General features: G+C 53.8%; 1 protein-coding gene across 1 annotated transcript in view; it reads right to left on the reverse strand.

Annotated features, from left to right (window-relative positions):
- Positions 1–341: 341 nt before the first annotated feature.
- SLC9A1 (solute carrier family 9 member A1) overlaps positions 342–16,133 on the reverse strand; it is a 44,023-nt gene continuing 28,231 nt past the window's right edge. Inside the window, exons 2-12 of the mRNA XM_081145801.1 lie at positions 12,125–12,585; positions 9,781–10,031; positions 8,756–8,973; positions 7,590–7,792; positions 5,494–5,583; positions 5,010–5,080; positions 4,714–4,887; positions 4,369–4,483; positions 4,117–4,218; positions 2,852–2,924; positions 342–2,224 (exon numbers count right to left, since the gene is read on the reverse strand). Coding sequence (XP_081001927.1) covers positions 1,890–2,224; positions 2,852–2,924; positions 4,117–4,218; positions 4,369–4,483; positions 4,714–4,887; positions 5,010–5,080; positions 5,494–5,583; positions 7,590–7,792; positions 8,756–8,973; positions 9,781–10,031; positions 12,125–12,585 — 2,093 coding nt within the window. The 3' untranslated portion in view covers positions 342–1,889. The remainder of the gene's footprint in view (positions 2,225–2,851; positions 2,925–4,116; positions 4,219–4,368; positions 4,484–4,713; positions 4,888–5,009; positions 5,081–5,493; positions 5,584–7,589; positions 7,793–8,755; positions 8,974–9,780; positions 10,032–12,124; positions 12,586–16,133) is intronic.

The following is a 16,133-nucleotide window of genomic DNA, read 5'->3' on the forward strand; positions in this document are numbered from 1 at the left end:
CTCTAGGATGTCACTTAGGAAAGTTCTCCTCACCATCCCCTCCCCACCCCTGCCTTTCATTCACTGTCATTCACAAACACATTTGGTTTTCCTGGTTTATGGGAATGTTTGATGAATGCTGCTGTATGTACCCCAGAGGCTGAAGGCACTTGAGGGCAGGGAGCCCTCTGCTTTGTTCACAGCTGTATCCCTGGTGCCTGGAATGCAGTACTAACCACACCAACAGCTGACATGGATTAAGCGTTTCTCTGTGCCAGCCATTGAGCTAAGCCATTCAGGTCACCAGACCACCCTATGCTCCAAAGCCCCTCTTTCCCAGGAAACAGCCCTCGACTCTATCAAAAACTCACATGGATTTATTAGAATATGAAAAAAATTTGGTTTCTTCTGTACAGGCGGCAGAGCAGCAGCAGCTGTGGTGGCTTTGAACATGGTTGTCAACATCACCCTTGCATGGTGACTCTTGCCCAAAACAGCACTTGCATGGAGAGGGGGCACAGATTAACACCCACTGCCCAGTCCACTGGGAAGAGGGACACTCTGACTATTGCACAATCGTGGGGGAGTGCCCTAGAGAGGACAGACACCATTAGTCCTGGGCCTAGCCATGGCAGTAGTGGGGGTGGGAGTGTGTGCCTGTGAGCAAAGGCTTCTGGGAGCCTAGAGCTCTGCCCACCCACCACCAGCTCTGGCCAAGTGGGAGATGCTCAGGGGAAGTCTTCTCCCCTGAGGACTGGGCTCCACAGCAAGCTGGGTGTGGTGAACAGAGGGAGAGGTTCCTGGATCCAAGGTGGGGGTAGGGGGAGATAAGAGAAAGAACAGGCCAGCAGGAACTGAGGGTTGGGCCCACGAGCAGAGGACCAAAAGGCCCAGCATCTGTGAGTTGGAGAGAACTGTGATTGGATTGGGGGGGGGGGGCGTGTTACATCTGAAATCAGAACCATGATTGGATTGGGGGGCGTGTCACATCTGAAATCAGGACCTTGGGGCCCACAGTTATGAGTCCAAGAAGCAGAGGACTGATTTGGGGAAGTGCTGGGCTGACAGGCCCAAATGAGGAGGGGTAATTCTTTGGAGGAAGGCCAGAGCTTCACTCAGCCAGGGATTTTGAAAATGTTTTAAAAACAGGAATGGCCTCTGTGCAAAGAGATCATACGTGGAAGTGTGAACAAACAAAATAGATAAAAAGGCAGCACTTTCTGGAGCCCGACAGTCCTTCCCCTGACAGCAGCCACTGGAGGGCTCAGTGGTCCCTGTTGGAGCAATTTAGAAAGCCAAGTCACATCACAATCCAAAGTGCCCCAGCTCCACAGAGAAGCTTAGAGATGCAGCTCTGGGTAAGGACATGTCAGGGTGGCCGGCCAGGATAACAGAGATGGCAGGAGGGTGGGAAGGCCATGAATTACCAACCCTTCCCCCAGAGATGTCTGCTCCCCCGTCTTTCCTCTGTTAATGAAGGGCCAGGCCTAAGCCAAGAGCATCCTGGGCTCCTTCCCTTCTCAAGTGGGATCAAGGCTGAGACAGAGGCTCTTTGGTTAGAAACTAAGATTGGTTTGAATGAGGAGGGTGATGGAGGAGGTGGGCACCGAGGTCTGGGAAACTCGGCAGCCCTCCTCTGGGGACCGGAGAGCCTGGATAGGAAGGGGCAGGTTCTGCCTCACAGCCCAACAGTTCTGCCAAATATATGGGGCAGGCAGTTCTGGTGGGGGGGGCGGGGGCGAGGGCGCTTCCCAGGAGGCAGGGGGGAGCAGTGCTGGGCCCAGCTGCCATGCAGTGGGGGGAGGGGCAATCCAGGTCAGGAAGGGTGAGGGGAGGCCCCCAGCCCCCAGCAGCCCCTGCTCTGGTGGGAGAGTCTGTAGTGGGACAGGCATGGCCCGCTGGCCCCAGCGCTACTGCCCCTTGGGGATGAAAGGCTCTCCCTCCTCAGGCTCAGGGTGGGGGCCTGGGTCGCTGAGGCAACGCTGTATCCTCTGGGAGCTGGGGCTGTCACTCGGCCCAGGGGTGAAGACATCATCAGTGCCAGGGGAGGAGGGCTCCTTGGTCCGAATCACAATGCCTCCGTCATCATCCTCCTCCTCCTCAGTCACCCTGGGGCTCCGGTTCAGCCCAAGGACCTTGCCCTTCAGCTCCTCATTCACCAGGTCCACAGACTCGGGTGACTGTGGGGAGGCTGGGTCGATGGTGATAACAGGCAAGTCGGCCTTCGGCTCGTAGGCCAGCGGGTCTGGGGACCAAGACCAAGGCACAGTTGGCTTCTGCCCCTAAGCCCTGCCCAGCACGCGCCCCACCTCAGCCCGTGCCAGCAGCTCCCACAGGACCTCCCTGTGAGTGCAGCAATCCTGATGGCTCAGAATGACTCCATGGGGACCCTCAGCAGTTTCTCTTCCCCTCAGTCTGGGGTCTCAAAGGTAGGACCATGTTCCTCTCCTCACACCAGGGGCTCCCATGGCTGTTCCCCCTTAGAAAAAGAATTTGGGCTCCTTCTTTCCTGAATCACCGTCAGCCCCCAGGGACTCAGGCCTGAGAAGGCCTGCCCTTGCTTCCTCCTCATGTTGGAGATCCCAAAGTGTAGACCCCTCCCGCCTCCCTGCCAGGCACCCTCTCCCTTCAACAGTCCTCACAGCCAGTCCCACGTGGAGCACCTCTGTCCCTGGGAAGGGCAGCAAGGCCATTCCCCCACCTCCACCCGATGGAGGACCTCATGACTTGGGAGGAGGAGTTCAGTGAAGAAGCATGGCCTCCCCACTGGCTCTCTGAGGCCCCTTCCTGTTGGAGCCTCATCTTCAGGAGGTGGTGGCACTGAGCACCCAGCCACCAGGCCCCTCACCAGGCACCCTGTGCCCTGCCTTACCTGAGCCAATGCGGGCCCGAGACATGGTGGGGGAGTCCAGTTTGTGGGCCGGCACTGTCAGGTAGTTGTTGATCTGACAGAGAAAGAGCAGACGGCTGTGAGCTCAGGCAGTCCCCCTGGATGGCACCAGAGGCTGGTGGCCTCAGGTGTGCTTGGGCACTTGCTCCCCCTTGGCAGTTCCTCATTAGGCTGTGTCATGCTGGCACTTTGGGGGTTCCTGAAAGCTGGGCCCAGGCTCTCCTCAAGCTATACAATTACCTGCACTGCCTGCCTCTCCCATGGTGACACTGCCCCAGTCTCTAGTTCCAGCCACACCTACCCCTGAGGTACAGACCCTAAAGTCAACTCAGGAGTGGATACCAGGTATCTCAGTGCAACATGTTGAAAATGAACTCAGTTTCTTATCTTCTGTCATAACCTTGTTTCTTCTTGGCATCCCGTCAGCCACCACTCCCAACTACCCCAATCAGAAGGCTAGACATGACCTGACTCCTCTTCCTCTCCCCTCAGCCCACCTCAAACTGGTGACCAAGTCTTGTTAGTTCCACCACCTAAATGTCCCCTGAATCTACCCACTCCTTTTCATCTCCACCTGTCACCACCCTAATCCGGCTTCCCATGTCACTCCCTTACATAGAGTCCTTCATGGTTCTCCATGCCTGCAGAATAAAAGCCCAAACCCTACGCTATTAACAATCTTCCTTGAAAGCCAAACCCTCTGTTTCTAGAATGGGCCACATTCTGTGACTGGGAACTTACGCACATGCTCTTCCTTCTGCCTGGACCTTCCCCTGCCCACACTCCCTCCACCATGGCTCTGATTCCTACGCTTATCCTGACCCCTCCCTGTTCAAGGTGCTCAGGGCCCTTTGCACTTTTGTCCTGCATGGGCCACTGCCAGAGAAGCTCCATAAGGGAGGGACTAGGCTGATTCACCCGGATTCAGAGGCTTAGCACTTAGGGACCACTCAACAAATGTTTCTTAAATGAATGAATGCATGCATGTGTGCCTTGCTTTGTGATTTTGGGCAGCTGTCTATCCCCCTGGGCCTTAGTTTTCTCACAAGAAAATAAGGTGTCAAAGCGCAGATGCCTGAGGATATGATGAAGGGCCCTGGAACCTGCTCTGGGGCTCAGCTTTCAAAACAGGTGGAGGCCAAAATAAACAGACCGGAGTGTTCTAGCTTCAAAAGGGCTTGGTGGTGAGGGTGCAGGAAGAGAGAGAACTCAGAGAAAGGAAGGAACCACTTCAGTCCCCGACACACCTTCTGTTCCAATCGCCGGACCTTCTGTCTCCGGAGCAGCATCTGGTTCCAGGCCTCCTCGTAGGGGTCTGCCACCAGTGTGTGTCTGTTGTAAGACCGCAGCTATGGAAGGAACAGCTGTCAGGCAGGGCAGGCCCTGGAAGTGGGTCAGGAGGGGCCGGGGCAGCTCTGGACACATGTGGGGCAGGGCTGGAGAAGACAGGGCAGAGGGGCTCCTGTCCTGCAGGGGGCCTGGTGGGGAGCAGCCCTCACCCGCTGCCTGGTCTTCTGCAAGTTGTTCCTCAGGATTTTGCGAATCTCCTCTTCCTTGTCCTTGGAAAGTGCTGGCAGGATGCGGTCAGCAGGCAGGGACTTGGGGTGGATATTCCTGGGACAACACAACACAGGTTAGGGCCCCAAGAAAACTTCTGTGACCCTGGAGCCTTCTGGGCTGGGCAAGAAGGAAGTCAGTGTGGGGGTGGCCTGGGTGGCCCTGTAGCTCTCACCAGCCATGATAGGATGGGAGGAGCCTTACTCACTGCCCCCGCTGCTCCAGGTCGGGGTTGAGGGGTTAGTGTGTGGGTGCAGAACCTGCCAGGGTTGGCCATTAGCACTCACTGCATGGAGACGGTGGAGACAGCAGAGGGGATCTTGCCCATGCCACCACTTTCCACCAGCTCGATAGCCTGCTTCATCTCCATCTTGTGGTAGAAAGCGATGAGCTGGGGCTCCTTGGAGCGCTCCCCGGCTATCAGACACTTCTTCACATACTTCTTGTTAAATCGGTTGAGCCTGGTGGGAGAAGGGAAAGGTGGATGGAGCCACCTCCTAGGGGTGGGGAGATGCCCAGGCCCTGGGAAACCCTTACCTGCCCCTTCCCACCCACCCACCTACCCACCAGGCCTGCCACCTACTTGTCCTTCCAGTGGTGGTGGCCGTAGTGACCACAGATGTCCTCGATGCCTGTCAGAAGGTGGTCCAGGAACTGAAACGGGCCCAGGGCCAGGTCAAGCCTCACTACTGGGCTCCTTCCCTACCGAGACTTCTGAGTAGGCCCCCCACCTTCAGACGTAGTGTTTTCTCTGTTCAGGCTAGCCCTGTAGTTCCAGAAGCAGCCAGGAGGTGGTGCTCATACCTCACTCATCCTGAACCCCAGTGGCACCTCAAACCCTCTGTCACTAAGGCATGGCTGAACTCCCTTCTCCAAACCCACCTGTGCCTGATGCCCCCTCCTCTGGCGCCCAGCTGCTCATACCACACCTCCCTTTGACCTGGTGACCGTAAGAGGCTTAAGGACCACCTGGTCTTGGGGTACGGGAGAAGGGGCTGACGGAGGGCATGGATGCGAGGCCTAGCTGCTCCCCAAGCCTTCTGCAACCAGGGCCCAGCTCCCAGTACCTGCGTGTGGATCTCCTCGTTGATGGAGCGCTTCGTTTCCTGCTTTTTCTTCACAGCCAACAGGTCTACCAGGGGCCGAATGGTCATACCCTAGGGGGCAGGTGGGTGTCAGGCCCTCCAGTTCCCCTACCCTTGCAGGGAGGCCACTGAAACTCCCACCTCACCCTGAGGCCCCTGAGGCTGGGATGCCCTCTGCTCTTAGGCCTCCAATATCTCAACCTCCATGTCAGCATTTCTATAAAAGCAGGTCCCAAGGCCTGCTCTTCCTGAAAACACAGCCAGAGGTCTGAAAGCCCATCCAGTCAAATGACTCACATACTTGTCATCCAGCCCTGGCCAGGGGTCAAGGGCCTGGGGATAAGTGTGGGCTCTACCACAGGCGTGTTCTGCAACCCCAAGGAAGTCAGGCCTGGCTAATGGCTAATGCTCTGCCTCCCTTACAGGACTGTGACCAAAGGGGCACCTAGTAATGGCAGCAGCAGCTAATTTAACTGCACAACTGTCATGTGCCACAGCCAGTTGTGTTTTACTAGTATTAGCTCTTTAACACAACAACCATAAGAAGTAGGTCCTTTCATTGTCACCATTTTATAGATGAGGAAACTGAAGCTCAGAGAGGTTAAGTAACTTTCTAAGGTCTCAGAGAGTAGAACTGGATTCAAACCCAGGCAGGGAGATCCCTACCTCCATGCTGCCTTCATTGAAAATAGACTTGGGCCATCATCGTTTTGGCTCAGTGGTTAGAGTGTTGGCCCAGGGACTGAAGGGTCCCAGGTTCGATTCCAGCCAAGGGCATGTACCTCGGTTGTAGGCTCCATCCCTGGCCCCCGCCCTGGTCGGGGCAAGTGCGGGAGGCAACCAGTTGATGTCTCTCTCTCACATGTATGTTTCGCTCGCTCTCTCCCTTTCTCTCTATATGAAAAACCAATAAAAAAATCTCCTCAGGGGAGGATTAAAAAGAAGAAGCTGGACTTGGTGAGCCATTAGCATACACAACTGCATAGTCAAGGTGATAAAGTATTTTTAGGGAGTAAGCAGGGAGAGAGAACAAAAGAGGCAGCCCCTCTCCTCTTTTGACAGAAAATAAGTGCAGCCCGGCCAGGCATGGCTCAGCGGTTGAGCATCAACCTGGGATCCAGGCGATCGGGGTTGGATTCCCAGTCAGGGCACATGCCCGGGTTGTGGGCTCGATCAATGACTCTCTCATCATTGATGTTTCTATCTCCCTCTCCATCTCCTTTCCTTTCTCTGAAATCAATAAAGATATATTTTTTTTTAAAAAGAAAGAAAATAAGTGCAGCCCCAAGAGGTTCCCTCCAATTTTTTCTCCTGAGAAGACAATTATGTTTGCCAGGATTAGTGTCCAGGAAAGACAGAGGGGATGGTAGAGAAACGGAGGCCCAGAGAGAGGGTTTTCTACTTGCCCAAGGTCACAGGTCAGGTAAGGTGGGATTTACACAATCCCAGCCTGGGCTTCCTTGGGGACTAGAAATAGGGTGGGGGTGGGCTCTCAGCTAAGCCTGGGTCATTCAAATGACAGAAATCACTGACCAGCAAGCTGGAACGATTCTTCAGGATCATCTAGCCCAGTCCCCTCACTTCAAAGATGGGGAACTGAGAGCCAGAAACGGGAGGCGGGTCTTTCCCAGGGTCACGCAGACAGCAGCAGAGCGTGGGCTGACTCCAGACCTCCTGCTGCCTGGCTCAGCAATCTTTCCAGTTCCCTGTGTTGTGCTATTATTCCCATTTTACAGATGCAGAAACTGAGATCCTAAGATATTAAATCATTTCCCTAAAGCATCGTGGGTTTGCTAACTATACCCAGTTCTCTCCCTCAGGATTCCTAAGAAGGCAGCATTCTGGCTCCTTCATATTCCAACTGGTCACTTTGCAATGACTCATTATCACAATTGCTCCTTAACAATTGGGGAAAATGAGGCCCAGAAAGGAGGAGTGGCTTGCCCAAGGTAGTGAAGCAAGGTATTGGTGGATCTGGGCCTAGAACCCGTGGCCCCCTCTTGGGTCACGTGCTTCCTATTTCTTTCCACTGGCAGAGTCAGGGTCCCCGGGCAGGGCTGCTCCACCCTGTCCAGCACCTGCACAAAAACGGTGAAGAAGATGACGGTGATGATGGCAGTGAGGAACAGGTCACACATGGGGAAGTGCTTCTTGTCCAGGAGGTAGCCCAGAGAGAAGGCGATGGCCCCTCGCAGGCCCCCATAGGCAATAATGAACTGGTCCTTGGGCGTCAGCTTCACGATGCGGAACTTGTTGATGAACCAGGTCAGGCCCAGCACACCTGCCAGGGTGGAGGAAGAAGAGGGGTCAGGCAGTCCCCAGCCCCTCCTGGCTTCTGCACTAGAGATGTCTTCATCTGGAGGAAGCCTCCACGGGTAAGCCCACCCAGCTCACTCATTTCCTGGGTCCCTCAGCCCAGGGTATTCTGACTCCCTCAATCTAAGAGCTGGTGGATCCTTAAGGCCCCCAACCTGGATGTACTTTAGAGACATCACAGAGGCTTCCAGTGGCCAAAGGTTGGGAGGACGATGGAAAAGAGATGAAACAGGGTGATACCTATTAGATAAATATGATGGGTATATGAGGTCTACATTTCTCCGGTTTGAGATTTTCCATAATAAAAAGTTACAAAATGCAGAGGTCTTGGTCCAACCTCATCCCTCAAAAACAGAATCTGTAGAGGATGAGGCCCCAGATTAAAGGGGTTTGAAAACAGTACACCAAGGATGCCCAGTCAGGCTCAGGACCACAGGCCCAATCTGAGAGGAGCTCAGTGAGGTCCAGAGTGGAGAAGCAACAGTCACTGAGGTGAGGTGTGTCTGGAAAATGTAAGCAAAACCCAAAGACCCGAGGCCTCGTCCCGTGTGTAGCCCCAGATGGCAGCATAGGTTTGGAGGAGCTGCACGCAGCTCTGCAAGTGCCCAAGTCATCTGTGCCATGGGACAACACAGCGAACATTCACAGACATGGCTGTGTGGGCTCAGTCCCTTCCCCAGATCCCAACAGGTTCCACTCTGACACACCGTGACTATCTCCCCAGAGATCAGACTTGTTCCCCAAGTGCCCAGCACAGCCTCAGCTGGAGGACTAGGGGAGCCCGCGCTGCCCAGCTATGCTGGGAGCAGCCAGCCACCAACCCTGGCCCCGCCACACAACGCACCACACACACACACACACACACACACACACACACACACCCCTCCCTCCCTCCCTCCCTCCCCTGGCTCTGGCCTGGGGACCTCACCCAGCACTCGAGCGATGAGGCAGAAGAGCAGGGTGCTGATGACAAAGGTCCAGTTCCAGTGGTGGGAGCCGGCCACGGTGGAGACGCCGAGGAAGATGAAGATGAGGGTCTCGCTGACACTGCTCCACATCTTCAGGAAATACTTGATGGTCGTGTGCGACTTGTGGGAGATATTGGCCTCCACGTAGGGGCGCATCACCACCCCTGAGGCAATGAGTCTGGGGTCGGGGAAGAATGGGGTTTAGCCTTCACAGCTGAGCTGCACCTTCCCAGAGCCCCTCCGCTGCCAGGGAAGCTGTCAGCTGCCTGTTTACTGAGCTTCTCTCAGGGGCTTTCTACATCTGCTCTCACTCAATCCTCTCAACCCCGCACAGGCATATTCTTGTATCTTTCAGATGAGGGAAAAGAAAGTCTCCTGTGCACTGTTGCACTGCGGGCTAGTGACCGAGCTAAGACACAAACTAAGGCCTGGCCAACTCCAAAGCCTGTGCCTTGTCCCTGATGCCATATTGCCTCTTTGGCTAACAGGACTCAATTACACCTGCCATGGCCCAGGGTTTATTCCCACATCTGGGCTCCATTGGCCCAGCTTTCTCATTCTCACCCTGAGTCCTCCAATCCAGCCCTACCTCTGCACTTCCAAAGTCCTCCCCTACTGGGAATAACTCTGCACCTCACTGTCTCTGACTTCAAGACCCAGCTGAGGCCTCAGGACCTCCAGGACTCCTCACTTCAATAGAAGCTTCGAGCCTCCTTGCTGGGGCTGCTGAGGGAAACGGAACCCGAGTGCCTGCGTCCAGCTACAACCAAGGGGTTGCCTTTGAGACAAATGAGGGAAAGAAGTAGTGAGGCTAGACTTCCCAGAACTTTAAACTCAGTGCTTCCAGGGGTGGTTCCAGGGCCTGGAGGATGGAGCTTGAGTCTCCTCCCTGGAGTTGGAGGCTGAGCTCTGGGGAGCTCCCTTGTGATCCTACGATCCCAGGGAATCCAAGTGGGTGGCTTCCCCACGCCAAGCCCAGACTCACGCCATGATGCCGGACAGGTGGAAGAGTTCAGCTGACAGGTAGGCCATGTAGCTGTAGAGGAAGACGAAGAGCGGCTCGATGACACGAATGTGGGAAGTGAATCTGGAGGTGAAGGCTGTGATGACTCCGTAGACCACACCCACAAAGACCCCACCCAGGGACACCACGAAGAAACTCAAGAAGCCGAGGACAATGTCCACGATGCCCACACGGTCATAGCTGGCAAACTCCTCAAAGAGATGATACAGGACCTGGAAAAGGTATACAGGGTGGTCGGCAGGAGGGCGAGGTCCTGCCCCAAGGCTTCCTGGGGTCAGACCAGGGTGATCCTGTCCCCTTTAATGACCATGGCCAAAACAAGAGGCCACATGGTAACAGAGAAACCCGAATCCCAAACAAGTGCTCAGAACCATTGTCCAAAGGGCCAGAGGATCTTGCTTAGGACCTGCAGTGCTATGCTGGCTACAAGCATAGACTCTGAAGCCAACCTGCCTAGGCTGGACTCTGGCTCTGCTGTTCCCTCCCATACACATGGGGCAAATTATTCAATCTCCCTGTGCTGGTTTTCCTATCCACAAAATAGGGGTAACAGCACTAACCTTATAGAGCTGCTGTGAGGATTAAATTAGTTCATAAACGCAGAATGCCTATGACAGTGTTAGCTGCGACTGGCACTGCTCAGTTTGCCTCTCTCACTGTTTGATCTTGGGCAGATCATGTCCCTCCTTCAGCACAAAGCAGGGAACATTCAGACAATGAACTACAACAGGACTTCTTAACCTCCAACACTTTCTGAAAATACATATGGCAAGAGAATCCTGCTTGGACTCTCTAGAGGTAGGACCCAGAAATCCCTATTCAACAAGCTCCCTAAGTAGTTGTGATGAACAGCCAATTTCAGATGCTATGGAACGAGAGGCTCTCCCCCACATCGTTGTACTGGGAAATAAAGTCATTGTAACACTATCATCAAATGTTTAACTGTCCCTTCAGACACTGTACAGACCTTTGATGATAGTCATCCTGCTGGACGCACAACAGCCCTATGAGGTAGGTGGGCCAAGGATGCCTGCTCCCTCACTAGCTGAGGCTCAGAGTGGTGAAGCAACTTGCCTGAGGGCCCCCAGCCTGGGAGTGTATTCAGACAGGAAGTGCTCAATGAACACCAGTGATTACTGCCACCACTCTGGTGAGGAGTGGCCATGGCCTCAAGATGGCCGGACTGAGGTATCCACTTAACACAACCACACCCCACTGCCCCCTGGTAGTTCGAGCCCAAGATCCAGATCCAGTTGGAGGACTTTATGTTTGGCACCCAGTGGTTTCAGACAGTGAGTGTGAAGAAGAGGAAACCGTGGCTGTTGGCAGCCGAATACCACTGCCTGTTTCTTCTTTGAGGTGCAGCTTCCTGAGGGGCTGAGAGTGGAGAAGAGGGAGTACATGTGCAAGCATGCACTGGGTGTGCACACGGGTCCTTGTGTTTTCCTTTGTGTGCAGCTGCTGAGGGGTCCAGCTGGGAGGGGCAGGGGGATGTTTCCACAACACAATGTGAGTTGCACATACACGTTCCTGAGGAAACTGGCTGGAAGGAAGGGCATGTGCAAGCATATATGGAGCTGCTGTGTGCGACCCTGCGTTGGGGCTGTCTGTTCTCACTAGACCCTGGGAGGAAAGCACTAAATCCTCTGCCACTTTGCAGCTGTCAAGGTGATGCCCAGAGAGGAACAGTCACTTGCTTAAGGTCACAAAGTAAGCAAGTGGCCAAACTGGGCCAAACCATTTTACTTAATCACTTCCTGGGGGGTTGGGGGGAAGGTCCCTTCCTACAACTGCTGCCCTAGAACTCTGCACATATGAAACTCTAACTTAAGAGCCAACATAAACGCTGAAATGCCCCTTCTAGACTAAATGGTCTATAAAGGGTAAACTGAGGTACAAAGAGGATAAGTAATTTAACCAAGACCTTATCACAATCCAAGTCAGGGATGAAGCATATGACCTGGTAAGGCCAAGAGCTCAGGTCCTAGAGTCAGACAGACCTGGCTTCCAACCTTGGTTCTGTCACATTCTAGCAAGTTATTGAACAACTCTGGGCCTGATTCCTCTTCTGTAAAATGAGAATACTAAGCACCTCCTAAGGCTGCCATGAGGATTAAATAAAATCACCCATGTCTCATGCTCAGCATGATGCCTGACACACAGTAAGCACGAAAGGACATTTGCCGTTTTATTACTATTCCTAGCAGGTGAATGTGGGTCACTCAGGACTTGGATTGGGTCCAGAGTGGACTTGGACTTGGGTCTGTGCCCTGTGTGCATATGGGTGTGGTCCCCACCCCCTCACCACAGTGACGGCGTCATTGAGCAGGGACTCTCCAAAGACGAGGATATGTAGCAGCTCGTTGATGTGAATTTCCTCAAAGACAGCCAGCACGGCCACGGGGTCCACAGCCGAGATGATGCTGCCGAAGAGCAGGTTTTCCAGGAGGCCGATGTTGTTGATCTGCTCGCCACCCACCAGGCACACGGCATACATGAGGCCGCCCAGGAAGAAGGCGTTCCATAGCGTGCCCACCACAGCGAAGATCAGGATGGTGCCCAGGTTCTCTGTGAACTGCCGCAGCGGCAGGAAGTAGCCGGCGTCCAGGATGATGGGTGGCAGCAGGAAAAGGAAGAAGACGTCCGACTGCAGGAAGGGGGGTGTCTCACCCACACCCTTGATCAGGCCCCCTACCAGCAGCCCCACCACGATCAGCAGGCAGCTCTCCGGGACGATACTCGAAATAGTGGGAATCACATGAAAACCTGAGGAGGGCGAGAGAACGGGAGGCTGTGGGCTTGTAGGGAGCCAGAACAGAAGGTTGGGGACAGGGTTGAGGATGGGGAAAAGCTGGTGACAGGGGACTTGGTCTCAGGGGGCCACTCTCTTAACTCTCTAACCTCAGCTCTCTCACTGAAAAATGGAGGTGATAACACAGGGTTCACAGGGTTGCGGTATAAGCTAAGTGACAATGTTTTCATCATCCTGGGCACAAGTTCAGGAGGCAGATGTGAGCTCAAGACCAGGCATAACAATCTAACAACTCTGTCTGAGGGAAGACAGTGAGCTCCCCATCATGAAGGTGTTTAAGCAGAAGGCAGACCACAGGCTGGTGGAGAAGTGACACAGGAGATAGAAGCACTGAAGAATTAAGGAGTATCAGTGCAGGATGCAGTGCGAGGACCATGCCACCTGAGGTCTGAAACCTGCAGAATGCATGCAGCAACCTCCAATCCCAGATGTGCGCGCTTCCTGCTGAGCCCAGAGAGCTGCTTAAGAAGTCAACAGCAATCAATCAGTTTTGCATGTGAGACAAAACCTACTTGCCACCCTGTTTCTAGCCCAACCCCACCTACTTTAAAGATGGGGCAACTGAGGCTCAAAAAGGTGAAAGGACTTGTCCATGGTCACAAGAGCAAATCAGTAGCAGAACCAGGACAAACTCCAGGGGCAGACTCCCTCCCCCAGCTCCCATCAAACTCTGCAATTCTGTAAGTCAACCCCTCCAGTTTTCTCTCCCTACCAAGGCCTGGACATGCCCCTCAGCCTGAGACCCACCAACCATCTCCCCAAGCTGGGTCCTGGTCAGCCAGCAGCAGCAGGCCGCTCTGCAGTGGCCCACCTTGGGGCTTTAAACCCAGAGCTGGGAGGTAGCAAAAATCTCCTTCAGAGACAGCTTCTCTCAATGCCAGGTTTGGCCCCAAGTTCCCTCTGAGTTTTTGGGTTGTTTTTGGATGGGGGGGGTGGTGGATGAAGGCCTGGGCATCTAGCGATATGTTGGGTACCACAACCCCAGGGTCAGCTTGGTTAAGAGGGTATGGCACTTTGCTCAAGGTAAAAGCTCTGAGCAGGCAGATTTCATATCTGTTTATAATTATATTCCCAGGGCTGGGGACATAGCAGGTGCTCAAGTATCTACTGATTTGAAAATGCACACGGCTGGGCAATTACCCACGTAATTCCCAACTGCCTATCTAGCCAAGTCTCGGCTCTCATTACCCCTGAGATCCTTGTGAAGGAGGAGAAACATCCCTCCCCATGTCCAAAGCCCCTCTTACTCTCAGATACTGATCTGGGTAGTGTCAGAATAGCTACAATTCAAAATACTATCTAGGCCGAGAACCTTGGCACAGTGCAAAGGACCACTCAAAACATGTTGGGGGAAAAAGAACACATCTTCATCCTAGGACAGGAGAGGACCCCAAAGCCATCATGTACATTCTCCTGACTTCAAAACATCCTGTGTCCCTGAAATGTCTCCTCAAAGCACAGGAAATGTGCTGACACCAGGTGTGATGAAAGGGGCATGGTTGGGCCCCTGGTCCCCTGACAAAGGCCCAGCATTGAGGCGAGATCCCAGGATGCCAAAAAATGAGGCAAAACTTCCAAGGTACAAACTTGTAGCAGTAGTGATGTCACCAGCATGGAATCAGGGATGGGAGAGCTTCAGTTAGAATCAGATCTGGAGCTGTGAGAGCTGAAACAGACTGTGAAAAACATACAAATCCTCCATTACGTGGTTAGGAAAACTGAGACTCAAAGAGAACCAGTGACCTGTTATTGGTCACGTGACCGATTCTACCATGAGAGCCCATGAAGCTCCAAGTCCAGTGATCTCTCAAACCACAAGGCTTTCTGCAGAGGGTGTCCAGCGCTCCCAGAGCAAGGATAGGAGGTGCAGAATTCAGCATCTCCAAGCCACAGGGCAAACCTGACACAGTTCGGTGCTGGCTCCCCTTTTAGGTGAAGAGGCTGGGGGAAGGAAGAGGTTTCTTATTTTGTCCAGTGCAGGTGGCAGTTGGGCAATTGAGGGTACTGGGGGGACACACACACTCACACACGTGCTCACTCTCACACACACCACACTTGCTCTCTCTGACACACACTCACCCGTATGCTTGCTCTCTTACACATGCTCTCCCTCTCTTACACACAGTCTCACAAGCTCTTTTACACACCCACCCACACTTTCTTACACACACACACACACACTCTGAACAGACACTTGACCAAACTTGGAACTGGTGAGGGGGTCCTGGCTCCTCTGCAGCTTCTCTGCTTTTCACCATGAGAACGTTTTATTTACTTCTCCCCAGACTGTCCCCATCTGCTGAGGCTGGCGCAGAAGCAGGCAGGCAAGGCTGCTCGATGTCACCCTTGGCTGCCAGAGTGATCAGACACCCCTGATCCCCCTTCCTATATCTCTCCCCTAGCCTGGGCAGTCAGGGGGCAGTGCTGGGAAGGGGCCTCTGTGACGCGCCAGTACAGGGTCAACTGGGACCAAGGGCGCTTGAGGGGCTCTGCCGCCCTAGTTCCAGGCCTGAGGACTCTGGGGCTGCAACTCGGACAGGTCCCAAATGAATCCTGGTTGCACAACAATTCCATTTCTTTAAATCCCTCTTCAACTGCCCCAGCAACCAGTCTCAACTACAGTAACGAAAGCCTGGCACTCTACAGTTTGCAGGAGTGTGTTCTATACTTTTAAACTCATTTCTACCTCACCACAGCTCTGGAAGGTCACAATTAACATCCCCTACATTCATTACACCCTGGACGGGCCTGTTTCTTCATGTGCAGGCAAGTGAGAATCAAGGGACTGGGCACAGAAGTGCCTTGTACACTGTGAAGTGGCAGACAAACTTCAGAGATGACTGAATGAGAGGTTAGGAGAGAAAAACCACATGGGTTGGAGATAGCCCAGCAGCCAAAAAGACTTGAGAGCAGTAAGCACAATGATGCAGCGACTGGCAGGACCCTCTCGGATTCCTAGCAGGAGAGGCTGCTCCAGAGCAGGTACATTGTGATCAGGATTCGAGAGTCGGGGAGCTGGTCAAGCTCAGGATTAACCCTTGGCACTTAACGTCCCATCCACATTAACACTGTCCTCCAGTTGACAGAAGTCCCCAAACCCCATCTGTGCATACACAGAGGGAAACTCTTCTTCATCTTGAACGTCTACCCATTTTTCAAAACACTTGTCACCTCCTCTGGGAAGCCTTCCCAGAACACCCCAGGCTGAGTCAGGTGCTCCTCCTAGATGACGAGCCAGGAGCTCTGTAGCTAGTGTTCTAGTCAACTTGGCATCCCAGCACCTGGCCCTGGGCCCCACAAAGGGCTCAGGGAATGACTGAAGCTTCCTAAAGGCGTGGGACTGAAGTTGGGTCTCGAGGGTAGGGTCTCAAGGAAGAGTGTGAACAAATGAAAAGAAATCTCAAAGTCTTCCAAGGGTCCCAAAGCCTCCAGCCAGTCTGGAGATGAGACTGTATAGTGAGGGAGACGCTGGCACACAGCTGGAGCAGGTCAGCCATGTGAG

The sequence above is a fragment of the Miniopterus schreibersii genome (assembly GCF_964146895.1).
Source record: "Miniopterus schreibersii genome assembly, chromosome: 8".
Classification (NCBI taxonomy): domain Eukaryota; kingdom Metazoa; phylum Chordata; class Mammalia; order Chiroptera; family Miniopteridae; genus Miniopterus; species Miniopterus schreibersii.